Source organism: Lacerta agilis, chromosome 3 (genome assembly GCF_009819535.1).
Source record: "Lacerta agilis isolate rLacAgi1 chromosome 3, rLacAgi1.pri, whole genome shotgun sequence".
NCBI lineage: Eukaryota > Metazoa > Chordata > Lepidosauria > Squamata > Lacertidae > Lacerta > Lacerta agilis.
The window spans coordinates 15,388,876-15,408,593 of NC_046314.1; the positions used below are offsets into that span (position 1 = coordinate 15,388,876).

Below are 19,718 nucleotides of genomic sequence, written 5' to 3' on the forward strand. Positions count from 1 at the left end.
GAAAGCTTAAGGGTTTAGTAAATCCGTCAGCTAAGTTTTCTGAACTAGGGCAATATTGCAATTTAATCAAACCTGTTTGGACGCTTTGACAAACGTTTTGGAAACGGATGTCCAAATGTTTTGTTCTTGCTTTAAATTGTCCATTTTCCGCCAGTTTTAAACATGGTTGATTATCCTCCCAAACAGTGACAGGCAAATGACAATTCCCATATATTTCTCGTACCAAACAGTGGTAGTACTCTAGTTCCCTACACACGTCAGAAAGGGCACTGAACTCGGCTTCAGTGGATGAAAGTGCAATAAGCTCCTGTTTCCGCGACCTCCAACCAACTAGAGACTTTCCAAATTTTACCACCAGTCCGGACACAGATTTTCTGTCCTTTAAGTTCGCCCAGTCACTATCAGCCCAGCAAGTGAGTTTTGTCTCACCCTCAGCTGGCAATTTTAAACAAACATTTTTAGTGGCCTGCAAATATTTGAGAATTCTTTTGATCCCTTTCCAGGCAGCCACGCTAGGCTTTGAAGCCTCTCTGCTGAGCAGATTTGTCGCGAACGCTATGTTCGGTCTACTCCACTGGGAAATATATAGGAGACTTCCCAGAGCAGATTGAAAAACTTCGGGATTGTCAAAATCGGACCTTTCCCCGAATTGACTGTCTTTTACATAGTTTGTCTCCATGGGAGTTCTGGCGCCTTTGCATTCAACCATTCCAAACCTTTCAAGTATTTGCTCAATTTTGGGCGTTTGACTGAGCATAAAACTCCCATTTGCAGTCCTATCTATCTGTACACCTAGATAGACCTTTACTGGCCCTAGACTTTTAAATTTGAAATACTTTTCAAGCCTCTTGGCAAATTGTTGCCCCTGTTTTTTAGTCTTTCCAGAATGGAGAAGGTCATCAACGACAGTTTTGTGATGGAGTACACTCCTAACGATTTCATGGAGTTAAGCTCCTTCATCATTGCCTCGTGCCACTTAGCGGCCTCTTCCTCAGGCAATTGTAACACCTCTCTGAAGCTTTCTGGCTCGCATTGAGCTAAGCAAGCCCAAACACTAGTTGCTGTGTACTTTTCTGGGGGTTTTCCTTTTGTGGTGCGTTCAGAACGCCTTACCACTTGGTCAGATGCCCCCTCTGACTCTGATGTGTTGGGACCAATCTGCGCGTCCCTGTCATCAGGAGAGCCTCCTAGTGACTTACTTCGCTTTCTTTGTCTTTCTGGACTAACTACGGGAGATGTGGGCGTACTCCTGGGTTCTCTTTTTACTGGCCTTGGAGATGTCCCTTGTCCTTGAGCTGGTGCTCCAGCAGGTGCTGGTGCTGGCTCCTGAACATCTTCATCAGCAGAGTCATCTAGACTCTCTGAGAGAACATCAGGATTGGCATGAACACGTGTCCATCCACCTTGCTCGCAAAACTCAGCACTTCTGCTAATCACAACTCTAGATTGATTGCCCTCAGGATAGACAAATCTCCACCCCTTCGTCTCTAGCTCATAGCCACAAAATATCATTTTTCGGGATCGAGGATCACCTTTTCTGCGTTGAGCTCTAGGGATCAGAACCCAAGCTTCACACCCAAACACACGAAAGAAATCTACCTTTGGCTTCTTTCCATACAAGAGAAAATAGGGTGTGTTCCCCACAGTAGAATTATATGTCCTGTTCAAAGTGAAATTGGCTGTTCTCCACGCCTCCCCCCAAAACCTTGGTGGAAGCTGTGCATCAAACAGCATGGCTTCCGCAGCCTCCTGAAGGGTGCGGTTTCGCCTTTCAGCCACCCCATTTTCTTGAGGAGAAAAAGCGCAAGTTAACCTGTGGCGTATGCCTTTCCTGCGGAAAAAATTCTTTAACACAGAACCCATAAATTCCCCGCCACGATCTGATTGCAGACACTTTACTTTGTGCGGGAACTGCCGTTCCACAGCAACAATCCACTCCTTAATTGTATTGGCAGCCTCACTCTTCTCTTTTAGAAGATAAATCCACCCCATCCGGGTATGGTCATCTGTAAGAGAAAGAGCATATCTGGCACCGCCCAAACTGGCAGTGGGCATAGGTCCACATAAATCTGTATGGATTAATTCGAAAGGTGCTGCAGTTACCCTGTCAGATCTGGGATAACTACAAGTCTTCACTTTAGCTCTCTTACATGCGCGACAATCTAAGAACTTTGAGCATGATTTCATGTTGCACCCATCAGCACACAAATGCAACTTTCTGACATAGCCCCAGTTGCAGTGTGCCATCCTCCTGTGCCAAAGATGCACACACATATTGTGCGTGGGTACATTCGCACACTTTACCTGTGCTCCCATAGACTCTTCCAGGGTAAACAACCCATCCTGACTCTGAACATTAACAAGCTGCTTACCTCCTTTGGAAATTGTACATACATCATTTTCAAAACAGACTTTAAACCCATCTTTAAGCAAAGCAGAAACAGATAATAAACAGCTTTTCATGCCCTGCAAAACAAAACATTCAAGATTAGTATTCAAACAGCTTAAATACACAGAGCCAAATTTTTGTAACTGTCTTTGAGTGCCATCAGCCATAGAGACAAGTTTTCCTTCAGTAAGTTCCTTGCAGTTCCCCAGTTGGACACTAGGGGGCAGTAAATGGTGACTCGCCCCACTGTCTATGATCCAGCGTCGACTCGGCATTTCCTTCACGGTTGCCATGGCAGCTAAGAAGTGAGAACTTTTATCATCATAGCTGCCTCGTCCCCGGCCTCCACGAAAATCTCGGCCTTTCCTTCCACGCGTTGGTGCTTTGCTCCTTGTCTCTTCATCCTGGGCGACGCCCTTCCCAGTCTGGGGGCAGTCTCTCTTTAAATGTTGGGTGGAGCCACGCCTGTAACAGCGCCTGTTTGCAGCAAAAGCCTTTACAGAACCTTCTAGCCTCTCTGCACCTCCGCTCCTTGCACAACTCCCCTCTCTTGGGTGTCGGCTTCCCTGTCTCTGCCTTTTGGCTTCCTCATCGGCTAATCGACCAGAGACATAGTTGAGCGTCAAATCAGTAGCAGGCATGGACTCCAGAGTCAGGCACAGATTTGAATAGCTTGCATCTAATGAGCTCAACAAAATACAAACTTTAACGTCTTCATCAAAATTTATACCCAACAACCTGAGCCTGTTAAATACAGCAAGCATCTGTGCTATATGGTCCTGGATATTATGTCCCGGTTTAAGTTTTAAATCAAACAAGTTCCTCATAGCATGAATTTTGGCCCCTGAAGTAACTCTGTGATGAACGCGTTGCAAAGCGTTCCACACATCATGTGTGTGTGTCAGGCCCTGTATGTGAGGAAGTTGAGGCCCATCTATACTTAGAATCAATGCTGAAAAAGCTTTCTGTTCCTTACGCAAAACAGCCTCTGTAGCACCTGCAGTGGCCTGAACAGGTAAATTCAGCGTATAGTCCCAAAGCCCTTTGCCAATTAACCAAGCCTGGCAGCGTTGAGACCATTCCTCATAATTATGTCCATTTAAGCGTTCAAAGGGGACAGAGGAAAACTCATTCTGCTCGGCCATCTTCCCTGGGGGGTGTAGCTCACTTACTTGCTTTCAGTAGCTTTCCTCCCTGTCCGAAGATGCCTCCAGTCTCCTCTTCAGCCAGCGAGTTCAAACTGCTATTTTTGCCTTAAGAAACAGCAAAAGCAGGCTTCTCAAGCTGACCCCTCTGCCTCCACAAACTTGGCAGAGTACACTGCATTCCACAGCTAGTTGCCGCGACGACGGAGCTCGGGCTTATCAGCAGCTCCTCTCTGCATGCGAAGCTGAACGCCAGCCCTTACACAAACTCTGCTTTCAACTGCCTTCCAGACGCAGACCAGACCAAGCAAAACTTCCATGGCCTGGGGTTTATGACAAGCCATGACCTATAAAGTGTCCTTAATGGCCAGGCTGTCCATAATCTGCTGGAGCCATAACCTGTCCAGTAAACTGGGTAGTCCACTTTAAACTGGCAAAAAGTCCAGCACGCTCCTGCTGTGCTACTTTGCTTTCCCCCCAGTTTCCTGGGCTGTTAGCAGAGTCTCTACTCACGCAGCAAGAAGCAGGTCTGTTGTGTAAGGCATCCTTAATAAAGCTCTCTGCAGCCGTCTTCTTTCTTATCTTTGTTAAAGCGTTTATTTACAGAAAAAATACAACTCCTGGGAAGGCATGCTTGCTCCCAGTACTGAAGAACATAACAGAAAGGAAAAAACCACGCCCCAAACTCCCCAACTCCAGGAAGCAACAGAAACCCATTTATAGGCACATCCAGATTACAGCACGTCACGTGACCAGAGCAGTTTAACAGTATAACAGTTTAACCCTGTAGGTTCTGGAATATATCACAGGGGGGACATCCAGTCAGTGTAACTTCCTGTTCCACTGGTCTGGAGCTTGCTCCCCCTGCATGTGATCTGGGAGATGGGCATGGCCCTGGCTGACTCCTTAAAAGAGCTGAGTCATGCAGCCATTTTCTCAGTCTGTTTTGTCTTTCTGTTGTCTTTCTGTTCCTTTGCTGCCATGCTGCTCTCCTGCAGCCATTTTGTTCTGTTAATGTAATTTTGCCGTCTGCTGGCTCTCAGCCAGCAGCACATGAGTTCAGTCTCCATATGAGATCAACTCACCGTTTATTGTGTAACTACCAAGTAAAGTCTGCCTTTCAGGGATCAAATCGTGAACTGAAATGTGAGTAAACTTTTTGTTACTTTACTCAGAAAGATTCTTGTGTCTTTGTTTTTTTTAAGAGGGATTAAAGGGGACATCAGGAAATAATCTTTAGTAAGAGATTCAAACGAATCTGCAAACTAGCTTCCAGCTATATTGAAGGCGAATCTGCTCTGCTACATCACTTACTAGTGTGAGTGAAGGAAGGATAATACTTATCCAATATATCCTTTCCTACTATCCTTAACATTTGCACAAGGAACAGCAGGAAGAAGAAACACCAGGGGAGAGACAGCTGACAGACTCAGTGTCCTTGGACCAGGCGGGCATTGAGGGTAGTAGAGCAGAAAGCTCAGAGGCAGAAGGCTCAGATTAGCAGATGAAAGGGTGACGTAGAATAGGAGAGATGGAGGGGGTTGGACTTTACTCGGAGCAATGCCATTATCTTAAGGAGGCTGCATTCCTTCGCCTCTCTCTGTGAATTGTGGAATAAATTACTTAGTAAGAACTCCTCTTGTTTATCTGCTTATTGGCTGCCACCATGGGAGGAATTCCCTGAAGCCTGTCAGGTGGCAGGACAGAGCACAGGAAAGACCAACGGCTCTGTAGCTCACCACCACCATCCAGTATCTGTCATCAGAGGCACCTGCCTCCCTCTTCCATACAAACTGAGCTAGCCATGGGTATGAAACAGCAGGTCGACGGAATTTCAAATATTTTTTGAAAAGCACCCCCCCCTCACAGCCAGGGGGAAATGTACTGTTTTCCTAATATTCATGGCAGGTGTTTTATAGCATAATCCCATTCAGCCATTGGGATGGTGCTGTTCATTCCTGTTCTTGAATGGAGCTCGCATTAACAGCTTTGCTGAAGATTAGCTTCCCCCAATCTGGGAGTCCAAAACATCTGGAGGACAACAATTTGGTACAGGCTGTTGTAAATAAAGACACCGAGACTGGCTTCCTGGCAGCTGATGGTTAAACCACAGAGTCTAGGGCTTGCCGATCAGAAGGTCGGCGGTTCGAATCCCTGCGACGGAGTGAGCTCCTGTTGTTCGGTCCTAGCTCCTGCCCACCTAGCAGTTCGAAAGCACGTCAAAAGTGCAAGTAGATAAATAGGGACCGCTCCAGCGGGAAGGTAAACGGCGTTTCCGTGTGCTGCTCTGGTTAGCCAGAAGCAGCTTTGTCATGCTGGCCACATGACCCGGAAGCTGTCTGCGGACAAACGCCGGCTCCCTCGGCCTATAGAGCGAGATGAGCGCCGCAACCCCAGAGTCGGACACGACTGGACCTGATGGTCAGGGGTCCCTTTACCTTTACCTTTTGCCATTTCCCCCACCCCCACGGACACTGCACCAAACTGCTTGATGCATCCAAACAGGGATGGCCCTTTCAAATGACTGAAGCTCCTCTCTTTCCTCTGTGTTATCTGCAATTTCTTCTTCTTCTTCTTCTTTGGCAATCACTCGTAGCCGAGTAAGATTGTGGAAAGGAGATAAAATTCCATCAAAAGAGGAGTGGTAGTTAGACCGTCACAAGACAGGTTAGTTTCTTACCCTACTGGTGATATGTTGCTGCGATCGTAATCCTGTTCAGCACGAGAGGAACTGCAGGTTCAGACCTTTGGTGTATGTGCTTGGCTGAGGAACCAATGGGGTGAAGCTACCATCTGTGAGATTATGACTGGATTATGACTAAATCAGAATCCCATCTAAATGCAAAATAAATAAATAAATAAATAATAAGTGGCAAGCAAAACTGCTTGAATATATTGAACTAGCATATATGATTGAAAAGATCAGAGAACGATTGACCCAAAAGTTTAAAAGGGAATGGGAAATCTATACACAATGTTTAAAAGAACAGTGTCCCCATATAAAAACTTTAGAATGCTTCGAATAACTCTTGGGACTGATAAAGGTATAAAGAAGTCAAACAAGATTTAATAAGGATAAAGTTTATTTAAAAATAGAGGCAAGTAATTAATGAAGCAAAGAACTCATATCAAGGAAGTTGGAAGTTGATGGCTGAAATACTTTTGTGTATTCGCGATGTACTGTTCTATTTTCTTCTTTATTTTTATTTGTAAGAGAGGTGCTGTGTGTTTTTTGTTCTGTTTTCTGTTTTCTTTTTCTAAGTTTTTTTTGTGTGTATGTTGATTTTAAACCAATAAAGATTGATTTTTTTAATAAAAAAAAAGAGAGAGAGAGTAAGATTGTCTTCTATTAACACAGTCTTAACAGTCGGTCTGTTAAGTGACTGTGGAGGCCAAAATGCATAAATGCTTGTTTTCAGCTGGATTATGCCCATAGTTCACATACATATTCTGTACCCTAATATTTATTTATTTATTTAGGTGCTTCAGGTCAAGAATACAGTTTTTGCTGGATGCCCAGTCACACCATATTCCAAGTGACTACCAACATACAGAAACCCTAGAAATCTCAGTGCTTCTCTAAAATGGTTTCAGTCGCTGAGAATTGTGGTTGGGGAAATCGTACCACAATCAAAGCTGCTGTGAGAAGGGTAATTGTTTTGGGAGAAGGGCATCACGGCTGACAACATTGAGCCTAGTGATCCAGTCCATTTGTATTTGTCCAATGAAATGATCTATGCAGCCCACAGTGATCAGGTTTTGCAATATGCTCTCGTATAACGAATTCAGAGATAAAGGGCTCTGCTTGTGTTCTGGAAGATCGTTCTGAATATAGAAACGAAATCTTATGCACGTACCCAGACACACATAGGGAAGTGGCGTGTGACTTATTGCGGACTGGCTCTTTAAAATTAGATCTGCACAGGAAGCATAGAGATGCCCTCCCACAGAGAAAAGGATTTAGATGCAGCCACAGAGGGAGGGAGGCTTCTGATTTCTCTCAGCTACAAGGCAGATGTGCGATTCCGTCTTTAGTCCTGCACAGCATCACTAGATAACCTTCAGTGCTGTGCTTCCAACAGGACTGCAAGCATTCAGTGGAGTGTAGCATACTAAGAACTCGGCATCTCTGCACGGCATCAAAGAGATGAAGCATAGCCTTGGAACAGGTAAAGTCTGATTTGTACTTCTTTATTAAAAAAAAGCTAATGTATTATTTTGCAAGGTACAGGAAGCTGGTTTGGAAAATGTATAAACTCCTAATTTGCTTTTTAAAATAAATAAATAAATAGCTGTACTTATCAATTGATTTTGAGCTTGGTTGTTTTCTGCTGTTCTTCTGCAGCAATTTGGCACACACACCTCCCCAAACATTGTCCTGGATTGATTTCTAGAAATTATTTGCACCCTGATCCTAACGCATTTCCTTGGTGGCGGTGGCGAAGGTCTTTTTGTTTTTCGTGAAACTTACTTCCAGATAAAGCTGTTTCAGCTGGCATTCTGAAGACTTTTCAATTACAAGATTTATGCTTAGTCTCCAGCTACAAAAAGGCAATAAGCATTGTGGGACCTCAGAGACATCAGTTTATTGGGCTGCCCACAAAAACCGATGTCTCAGTGAACCACCAAAAATCCTCAAAGATTCTATGCTGCATTATCATCAATCATTACCATTGTTAGTATCTTTGGGCTGATTTTGGTGAGGTTTGCTAACATAAATGGTAAGCGTGCATTTGTACCTCTGATGGCTGAAACCTGATAAAGAATTGAACTTTGCCCGAAGAAGTTTCCTCTGGAGGGGGGGAAAAATCCATCAGCACAGCTGCCTTTGAGCACTGATGTGCTTCTTCAAAAACACTGTTCGATGGGTGCAAGCAGGAGCTGCTCCCCCCTGTTGTGCAGCCTTTCCTTTGCTGTCTAAAAAGAAAGTCATACTGTTTAGTGCACATTGCTAAACAGCCACTGCCAAAAGCTGCTTTTCTCAGTTGCTCTTTGGCATTTTTGTGCACACAGCTTGGCATCCTGCTATTATGAACCCAGGAGCAGGTCCATTTCCAGAGATGGTTTCAGAGTATTTGAAAGTATGATGCTGTGCTTTAAGGCAAAGCAGGTCTGGAGACCAAAAGAAATTGTATTGATTGCTACATGTAAATAAATAAACCTTTCAACAAGAGGAAAGGGATCTCCTGATTATTACTATTTCTAATTATACTTTACCCCCCAATCATTAAGCAGATAAAGCTCATTTAAATGCCCCTCTGTCCTCTTCCCCTTTTCCTGGTGAAGCTGGCATGATCTCCAACTAGGAGAAGCTGACAAAAGGCAGCACTTTGCCAGTCTGCATTGTAAATAAAGTGGTCCTTTATTGTGCTGCTTTCAATACGACCAAACCAGACTCAGAAGTTTGCATCTCATATGTTTGCGAATGTAAGAATAATTTCTGGCCTACCTGCAGAAGTAAATGATACATACCATGTGAATTAGCAATGCACAGGTTATAAACAAAGCCCGAATTGCACAGGTCAGTCAGTTCTGTGCATTGCGCATCCACACAACTGCCCCCAAATAACTGCTTTTATGTGCCCATCCAGTGTTGCCGATGTCCATCATCACTTTTGGGAATGGAAAAACCTTTCCCTAGTCAGGGCTCAGTGAATGAATTAGAGCCAGACACAAAACTTTGGAGCATTTATATTTTATCGAATAATGTAAGAAGCTTCTTTACACTGTCAGGCCACGGGTCCATCTAGCTCAGTATTGCCTGCACTGACTGGCAGCAGCTCTCCAGGGTTTCAGAGACGGGCCTCTCACAGCCCCACCTGGAGATGCTGGGAGTTGAACCTGGGACCTTCTGCATGCAAAGCAGATGCTCTACCGCTGAGCCACAGCCCATCGACATATGCAGACATGGATGCAACTCCTTTATCTGCAAAAAACAATCCCCTGAAGATTTGTTGTTCTGCTCCCTTGCAAGTTAAACTTCCCAGCGTCCCTGACCCTATCCTCAGATGCAAGCTGAAAATCAGTTCTGCTGATTGACCCAAACGAAAGCTTATGCCATTGCACCGTTTGGAAATCTGGCACTGTGTATCTGTTTCACCATTTCCAAAATAATAATAAAAAAGCCTTGCTGGAATGAGATTGTTTCCACTCAATTTAATTACTTATAACATTCCAAAGTGCACAAGATGCACTTTTCTCTCAAGATGCAGTTTCTCTCCGAGCCCTTAGCAGACTGCAAAAGAATTGAAGGAAAAGTCCGTGACATGTGCTCTGAAGTGAGATGACACAGTCTAGCGGCAATTTCCAGACAGGCAGCTGAGTAAATTTGTTACTGTGTTGGCAACCATTAACAAGGCAGTATTGGTGACAACACAAACAATCGGGTAGCTTCACCCAGCTCTATATAGTTGCTACACAAATAGATAGAATAAAAGCAGCATAACCTAACCTGGAAAATATTCGTTTTTACCTCTCTCACCTACCCCGATACGTAATTTCAAAATGCTACTGCTCAGTAAAGCACTGCATCTCAAATATTTATTGCGAGTGATATAAATGCAGAGCAGTTGGAAATATTTACACATGGGGTGCCAAAGCTTTTTTTTTTCATCTATGGCTCTCTGGCAGGAGTCTTTAGCACAGGGATGCCTCTGCTTTCTCATACATTTGCTGCTCCCTCTGATTCGCTTCTATTCTGATTTTAAAAGGAGAGGAATGGCTGGGTTGCTGTCAAAGATCCCAATCTGCAGAAGCGTAAGCTCTCTTCCCTGGCTGGACCTTCCTGGGAGATACTGAGAAGGCATAAGCTCACAACAGCTTCCTCGTGAGGTAAGAAGAGACTGACCAGAGCAACATCATGAGGCATGAAGGGCACCCTACCAACAACACGCTGGTGAGCACCAACTTTGCTGCAATATACAGCCACTTCGACAGAGACTTTTCCTTGTATCCAAACTACACTTTCCCCTTCAACTTCAGCTACAATGATTATGATCTACCCCTGGACGACGGCGATGATGTGACCAAGACCCGCACTTTCTTTGCCGCCAAGATCGTCATCGGTGTGGCGCTGGTGGGTATCATGCTGGTCTGTGGCATCGGCAACTTTGTCTTCATCGCCGCTCTGGCCCGATATAAGAAGCTGCGCAATCTCACCAACCTTCTCATTGCAAACCTGGCTATCTCTGACTTCATTGTGGCCATCGTCTGCTGCCCCTTTGAGATGGACTACTATGTGGTCCGGCAGCTGTCATGGGAGCATGGCCATGTGCTCTGCGCCTCGGTCAACTACTTGCGCACCGTCTCACTCTACGTCTCTACCAATGCGCTCTTGGCGATTGCTGTGGACAGGTAAGGAGAATAATTGGAATTGGGTTTGCCTGTAGCTGGAGAGGGTAGGACCTGCCAGTTTCTCATTTCCCACGTCTTAAATTCAGTTCTCCACCCAATTTGTGTTTTCTTCTTCAAAAGCAATTTTTCTTCTTCAAAAACAAGTTTTTATGTGCACCATTCCCTAATATATGCATTTTTATCAACAACGATTCCTTGGAGAACTGTATAGCAAAATTGTGTGAACTTCTAAGGCATGCGTATTTTGGTTCTATATTTTAGAATATATTTCATGCACACTATTCCCTAACATATGCATTTTTATCAACAACGATTGCTTGGAGAACTGCATCGCAAAATTGTGTGAGCATCTAAGGCATGCTCCTTTTGGTTCTAGGTTCTTTCAGAAAGTGAAAACTTGATGGATTCACCTTTAAATATGAATAGAATCCAGTCTCTCCCCCATCCCTACCAGTCACCAAGAATTCTATATTCCTGCTTAAGATCGTTACTATCCAAACAGATTTTCCCTTTAAAATCACATTAGCGATTTAGATACTGGACACAGGTAGGTAGCCGTGTTGGTCTGCCATAGTCGAAACAAAATAAAAAAATTCCTTCCAGTAGCACGTTAGAGACCAACTAAGTTTGCTATTGGTATGAGCTTTTGTAAATACCGGACAGTTAATTAGCCATTAAAGTCTTTCGGAGTCTATGAACACCGTGTTCCAAAATGCAACACACTTCACAGTGTACACACTTCACAGCATCTCAGAGGCTTGAGGTGAAAGGGCTTCGTGACATTTTGGCTTAGCAGAGTAGATGATGCAGACTTTTTCCCAGCAAAGGGCAACCTGGTTCTTCTTTTTCTTTTTTTGCAATTTAATCTTTATTGATTTTACATATTAAGTCCACAAAAAGAACAAAAGAATAAACAAAGCACACCAAATACAAAAAAGTTACATATAAAATAACAGCCTTCCATACGTTAAGACTCCTGTCTTCCTCAGTATGGGTCCTTCGTTTCCTTGTTGACTGCATATTGTGTGACCTTTAACTTATCATAAATTACCTATAATCTTTGTAGCATATAACATTGCAGAAGTTAATCAAAGCATGTCAAAGATTTCATATATGGACAATGTTCTTTTAAATATAGTCGGAATATATCCCATTATTTGTTAAACCTTTGCAGTGCTTTTTTCTGGGGGGGACGCATACCCCTTAACATTTTGTGAATCTAAGTTTGGCCTCGTTGAGGGGCAGTAATTCAATATGAGTAGGAAAATGAGAGTACCTCTAAACATTTTTTAAAAAAAAGAAAAAAAGCACTGAATTTTGGTTTGTCTGGTTCCTAATTTTTCCTGTCATCTTTGCCAAGTCTACATAATCAAATAATTTTGGTTGCCACTCCATTTTAGTTGGTATTGTATCTCCCTTCCACCATTTGGCTATCAGCATTCTTGTAGCCGAAGGGCAACCTGTTTCAGCCCTGGGGCTTGAAATACTGTATCAATAGAGGGATTTCCTTTTCCTTGCACATCTTCTCAAGACAGCACATTGTTTTGCATCTTTGATCTGGACACGAATTATCCTTCCAGGTCCCTGTGCTCTATCTTTCCAGGCTGTTTTAGCCATCAGATGTGGGGAAAGAGAGAAAAAGGGTACCAAAAGCAGGTTTAAAAGCCATGAAAGAAATCCCTCATCTCTTAAATCTTTTATTTAAACAAAAATCCAGATAAATAAATGCCTAGGATTGATTTCATTTCATCACTATTCAATATTAAAAATCGCTCTGCAGGTTGCCTTGCGAGGATGCTAGGATGCATTAAAGTGGATTATCTTTTGTTTCCAATTCAAAACATGATTCAGCAGAAGCAAAAAAAGATTTCTTTTTCAATTTATGGGAACACTTAGATTGAAACACCACTTCATGATCACTGCAAAGGATTTCAGTCCTGGGGTCAAACGCCTGCAATCAAAGCTATCTTTTGCTGCATGTGGCTCATCCAGCCATCCTCTTATTTCAAAAACGAGTTTCTAGTCATCTTGAGTGCGAAACCTGAGCATGCTTTGAAAGAGATATCTTGGGAACTGGCAATAATTATTATTAAGGAGCTGTTGGGGATAGTGTATGCCATTAATATACAAAATTGTCAAGCAGAACCAGAAGCACACAGCAATTGGCAAAGTCTATGCTCCTTTATAAAAAGAATAATCATCATCATCATCATTTTATTATTTACACCTCGCCCATCTGGCTGGGTTTCCCCAGCCACTCTGGACAGCTTCCAGCATATATAAAAACATTAAAAAATGGCAAACATTAAAAAACATTCTGAGCTTGAGGGTCACATAACTAGTATTTTTACTGAAGGGCACTTCCAAGCAACTTGCTTATTGAGAATTTATCCTGATTTTTTTGGGGGGGGGGTTGGGGAGGTAGGCTAGACCATGTTGCCTCAAAGCACGTTTTCCAATGCAAAGCAGTGAAAGCAGATTTGTTATACAAGACCTCCTAATCAACTGTGGTTGTGCAATGTGAACTTCCTGGCATGTGGTCGAATCCCACTCAACCGTCTGAAAGTGCCCCAAAGCCAAATAAACTTTGCATAACAACCTATTTTCGACAGGCCAGAACAGCGTCTTTGGGGTTTTCGGCATCTTTTGAAATGACCAATAATACTGCAGACTTGTTGGCGCATAAACGTAAATGCCTTTTGACAAATCCATTTCCACAGACTATTGTTGTTTAGTGATCATGTAACGGCCGTATATTCGCAATATGGGTTCATAATCTGAAAGAGCGGCAATCTTCTCTCTCTCTCTCTCTCTCTTAGTATGACTCAGCTCTGGAGAGACCAATATTATAGGAAATTTATTTTCTGAATGTTTTATATAAAAACGTAGGCTTGTAACAGCAATGGAAAATCTACAGCTAATGCTCCTCCATTGTAATAGGTCACACTAATATATAAGGAATGTTTTTTTATTATACAGCCACATATCAGGGGGGGGGGGAGAACTACACTGAGAAATGTCCAAGATTCCAATTCTGAAAGCAGAAATAAAGAGTAACAACGTGCTTCTCAAGTAGTGAGACTAGTAGAATGCAAAGTATTAGGCTTCGGGAAGAAAAATTCAGTAGAAGTGGAAGTTGAAGGGGGGAAGCCTAGTAGCCTAATGGGCGGTCTGGCTTTGTAAAACACCAATGTAGCTTTGAAAATTGTTTTGAGTAGCATTCTCTTCTCTGATAAGAGGCCCGTGGTAACCTAGAAAGGGAATTGAAAATCACAGTGCATTCTGATACTCCTTCAAGAGCTAGTAGAAGTCGATTGCAAGCATTGATGGAACAACTGTCACCATCCTCATTGTCACTTCCATGATGTGCTTGTTGCGTGGCAAGGTCCCAAACCCTCCCGGGGAGTGGAATAAAGACACATGAAACAGTATTTTTGGTTAATGGGCGGAAAAGGCCACAACTTTATTGGTTACAGAATGTGAGTGGTATTGGCTTAGGCATTGGAAACCACACGACTATATCTGACTCCTGCTGATCTGCAGGAGTCTTGGAAGGGTTAACCACCAGTAGGGGGAGCCCTGCTGATGGACATCAACTAGGGACTCCCCCCAGGGTCACTGCTAGGGGTCGTGCCTGTGGCGTTCACCCCTAAAGGTTCTCCAAGGGTTAACTTGGAAGGGAGGAGCTTGACCAATGGGAGCTCTCCAGGCAAATAGAGTGTGGAAGGATGGCAGTTAGAGAGGATAGAAAAAGGCAGTTAGAGGTTAGAAGTTAGGCAGTTGAGTTGAGTTAGGGAAGGATAGAGAGAGGGAGATAGAGCCAATGATCAGAGCTAGAGCAGAGTGAATAATAAACAGGAGGCATTGGGGATAGTTATTGGAATACTAGGTAGAGAGTTGATATATACTTATCTGAATAACCATACAGTTATATTAAACATTTCACCAAGTCATTTGAAACCATTAAGCTTTGTACAAACAATAAAGGAACTTATGTTTTATTTTTACCACAAACTGAATCTGAAGTGAGTTATTCATTGCCAGAGTGAATACTGGCTGGTGGCAGCGGAGAAACCATATGTCGTTGGGGCAGTTACCAATAGACCGTTAAACGTCCGGGGGTGCTGCTCAGGTCTGAGAGAGTGACCGCGACAGTGCCATGGCCGTGGCCCCCCGTCTGGGGCTTCGGACAGAGACCACGCCCCCGGATTCCTTTAATGGCATACCCTTGAATTAGGAGGGGTAGGTGATGGCCACTACCTCTCCTCACCTCCAACCGAATACTGCAATGCCTAACCACCAAACCTTATAAAGTTGTGATGATTTGCTACAAGGTAGGCAGAAAAACCCAAATGGCCAGTGCCAATTTGCCAAGTGGAAAAATTCCTACCAGGCCTCTTGGACAACCAAGGCGACCAACCGAGGTCCATAGCAAGGTCAAGAAATAAAAGAGCCTAGCCTAAGGGGGGGCGGGAGAACTGGCCAAGCAGGGAGAAAAACAGGGGCGAGTCCTTGGCCGTGGGCAGTTTAAATAGCCCATGCCATGCCCCCGGACCATCCAAATTGGACGGCCTAAGGGTGACATGGCTGAGGACCATTCAATGGCGCAGGGGCGAGCTTGCTCCCAGCCTGCAACGAAATCTTCCCTGGAACGGGAAATGGCTTTGTCTATTACCAGTTCACCTGCAGAGCAATTTTTAAGAAACTAAAGTCACAGAAGCTGAAATATTTCATCTTAAGCATTTTTCCATCTGGATTTTTTTTTTTTTAGTTTAAAAATATGCTATTTTCTTTTACCCGTGGATTTTATTCTCTCCCCCACTTCCTCCTTCTTCCCCTGCTCTCCAGTTACCCAAACTCAGCTTCTATCTTCACCAACACCTGTGGATACTCGAGTCCTTGTGGAAGAGAAACTCAATTCGGTACCATTTAAAGCCAAATTTGCGCTATCGAATTTGCACTTTCCGAAACAATATGAGAACCGAGCACAGCTATCCTTCAAAATTTGGACTCATCAGAATTTTGCAATGCAATTCTCCAACACAACAATGTTTACAGAACGTTAGAGGAAAGTGTGTATAATAGAAAGTAGCATACAAAAATGCATTATATTATGCTTGCAAAAATGTGTGCATTAGCGAAAATCACATATAAAAAAGGTTAATCATCATAGAGTTGGAAGAGACCATGAGGGTCATCCAGTCCAACCCCCTGCAATGTAGGAATCTTTTGCCCAACATGGGACTCAAACTCGTGACCCTGAGATTAAGAGTCTCATGCTCTTCTGACTGAGTTGTAAACATATGCATGAAGCTCTATGCAGTCCCATATGGTCCAACACCTGTGATGCAATCCCATGTGGACAGAGGGAAATCGTTTCAGTCTGTTAGAGGTGACAAGCAAGAGTGGGGGCTGTAGAAGGAGAAACAGAGCATGGCTGATTTCTCTTGCTGTACCTGTGGGATAAGCAAGGGACCCCCTTAGAGTGTAATGCTGGGAGCTCCTCTATCTAGGCTATCTGTGTGTAAATAAGGTAAAGGTAATGTGACGCAGGTGGCACTGTGGTCTAAACCACTGAGCCTCTTGGGCTTGCCGACTGGAAGGTCGGCAGTTCGAATCCCCTTGATAGAGCTCCCTTGGCTTGATAGAGCTCCCTTGGCCATCCAGGGGTCCTTTATCTTTACCTTTGCCTGCCAGCCCAAGGGTATTTCCTCAGCATTGATTATAGTGGTGGTGGGAGTTAAGAAAAAGACTTGCTATTTCTACCCAGTAACAAGTTAATAAAATTTAATACAATTTAATTGCAAGCCTTTCCTAACAAGAATTTGAAAACTACATCTGTCTTTTGCAGGTACCTCGCCATCGTTCACCCACTGAAACCCAGGATGAACTACCAAACAGCAACCTTTCTGATTGCCGTTGTCTGGATCGTCTCTCTAATCGTTGCCATCCCATCTGCGTATTTTGCGACGGAAACAGTATTATTCATGATCAAAAACCAAAAGAAAATTTTCTGTGGCCAGATTTGGCCTGTTGACCAGCAGATCTATTACAAATCCTACTTCCTCTTCATCTTTGGCATCGAGTTTGTCGGACCCGTTCTCACCATGACCCTCTGCTATGCCAGGATCTCACGGGAACTTTGGTTCAAAACAGTCCCGGGCTTCAGACGGAACAGATCCGGAAGAGGCTCCGTTGCCGGAGGAAAACAGTGCTGGTGCTGATGTGTATCCTGACGGCCTACGTCCTCTGCTGGGCACCTTTCTACGGATTCACAATCGTCCGTGATTTTTTCCCCACCGGTTTGTGAAAGAGAAGCATTACCTTACCCGCCTTTACATAGTGGAATGCATAGCCATGAGCAACAGCATGATAAACACCATGTGCTTCGTAACTGTAAAGAACACCACCATAAAGTACTTCAAGAAGATCATGTTGCTCAGGTGGAGGTCCACCTACCATGGAGCCAAGTCTAGCGTAGATACCGACATCAGAACTAGCGCCATGCCTGTGACAGAGGTGGATTGCATTAGGCTAAAGTGAAATTTGGGCAGAAATCTCCTCACAGCAAAGATTCCTTTTGGTGTGTGGCCTCATGATTTCATCTGACTTTCTTTTCTTTCTTCGGATGGGCAGAAGAACTTTCCATGTTCTCTTAGGCTAGTGGTGTCCAAACTTTTTTTCAAAGAGGGCCAGATTGGATGAAGTGAAGGGCCGGCAAAGTTGTTGAGCTTTTTTTTTTAGGGTTGGAGTTGTTGAGCTTCTTTTAGGATTGAAGTTGTTGAGGTTTTTAAGGATTTTACCCCAGGAAGTAAACTGACAGGGGCCGGATTAAACCGAGGGGGTCGGATTAGGCCCCCAAAGCGGACTTTGGACAGACCACTGGGAAATGAAATTGTGTAGCCACACAAGCCACCCGATTTTGCTACATCCCAGTTTCCCTTTGTGAAACTTACTATTTACCCTTGGCACTCTAAGAGCCCCCCCACCCACCCACCAAGTCCTTAATCAAAGAAAATGTTATTCTTACAAACACGGGGTTCCATCTTGACTCCCATGAGAATTTCCTGATTTTGTTTTGGTTTTTTTTCTTATGAATACTGCAAGAAAACTCATGGCTTATCTAAGACAAACAGAAGGCAGGCGAATGTCTAAAATCAGATATGGATCAAATATTTATGCTTCACATATGCTTCCTGTATTTTCTGTATATGCCCAGCAACTCCATATGTTTCTTCCTGATGGACACTAGACTTTCTGGAACCAAGCTTGCTTTCTGTCAAAAAATAATCTCTTCCGTAATAGTGTTCCCCACTTGAGTAATGTTATTTTATTACCAATATATATATATTTTTGCAGTACTTTGGCCCAGTTCGGACTCATGGGTGGAATTTTATTTTTTCTTGTAACTTCGTGTTCTTGATAAATGGAGTGGTGACATGCTGCCGCAATCATTCTCTTGAGTTCTTCAGATTTTTAGTGATGGATATAATGCTAACTTAACTGTGCAAATGAGGAAGAAGTTGGATCCCTACATCTGTAATCACCTGTCCCAGAGTTTTCAGTACCATGGTATTATTTCCTGCTTGTGGTCATTACTTAATCGGTGGGGTCTGTCTGCTTGTGGTCATTACTTAATCGGTGGGGTCTGTCTGCTGTTTAGGCTGCTGGCTTACGTTATTACAGGATATCTAAGCAGAGCCAGGTTCACATGAACTTTTGTTCCTTTCAATGGAGATGGCACCTGGGACCTATACTTACAGTGCATCTGCTCTTACTAGGGAGTTATGGACTTTGGGTAAGTTCAGTGCTTTTTTCTGGGGGTACGCAGAGAAAAAGCACTGAACTTTCATACTAGATTCACATTTTGTGAATCCGGGTTTGACCTCATTGAAGGGCAGTATTTCATATGAGTAGGAAAATGAGAGTACCCCTAAACGTTTTTTTTAAACACTGGGTAAGATGTTTTTAGAGGTAGCTGAGGCGGTGCTGAAATTGGGGATGGGGAAGTAAGCCCACCTCCGGACTCCCCCAAATTTTAACCAAATCACTGGAGTCTTCAAAACTGGGTACTGGCACAACAGGTCGGGAGGCAGAGCCCCTCTGTGAGATGGGGGAGTAATTTGGTTCCATTGGCTTTTTCATGCAAACCTACCGGACACACACTTCCTGAAACAATGTGTGAACCAAACACCAACCCTCCTTCACAATTCACACTCCTCCGAGTTTTGAGATACGGTTCTCCAACCAATAACAAGTACCAAAATGTGCATTTATTAGCGAAAGCAACATGTTGAATGCGTATTAGGGGAAATTGCTGGTAAAATGTATGTTGTAGGCAGCATTGCATATGAAAAACATTAACATTAGGAGAAATTAGCACTAAACCATCATGCACCGACACAGAACTGTGCAGAACGGGACTAAAGATGGGTGAAATTAGAAACCCAAATGGACAGATTTGTCCATCTCTACCTTTGACCAACACACAAACACACCATGCCAATATTTCAAGCCCTGTGTGCTTCTTGTGGGTACACAGACATGGGCATGGGGAGAATGGGCATTTAGTTAACATGCACACATATTGCTCTGGGTGTAAAAAATTATTCCCTGAACAGGGGAGGGCCAGAGTTCAGTGGTGGAAAAATGTCATGGTTTCATTCAGAAGGTTCAAACCCTTAACACCTTCAGCTAATAGCAGGGTAGAGAGAGAGAGATCTCTCTTTGAAACCTTGGGGAGGCACTGCAAGTCAAAATGGGCTATAGTGAAAAAGAATGTATCAGTGATCTGACTCAGTACAGTGGTATCATTGTTCTCGAACTTAATT

General features: G+C 43.6%; 1 protein-coding gene across 1 annotated transcript; it reads left to right on the forward strand.

Annotated features, from left to right (window-relative positions):
• The first annotated feature begins 10,252 nt into the window (after positions 1–10,252).
• Positions 10,253–17,586, forward strand: LOC117044595 (prokineticin receptor 2-like). Its single transcript, XM_033145405.1, is given in 4 exon segments — positions 10,253–10,887; positions 16,739–17,052; positions 17,055–17,186; positions 17,189–17,586. Coding segments are annotated over 4 exon segments (1,182 nt in total). The 5' UTR covers positions 10,253–10,393; the 3' UTR covers positions 17,431–17,586.
• The last annotated feature ends 2,132 nt before the right edge of the window (positions 17,587–19,718 follow it).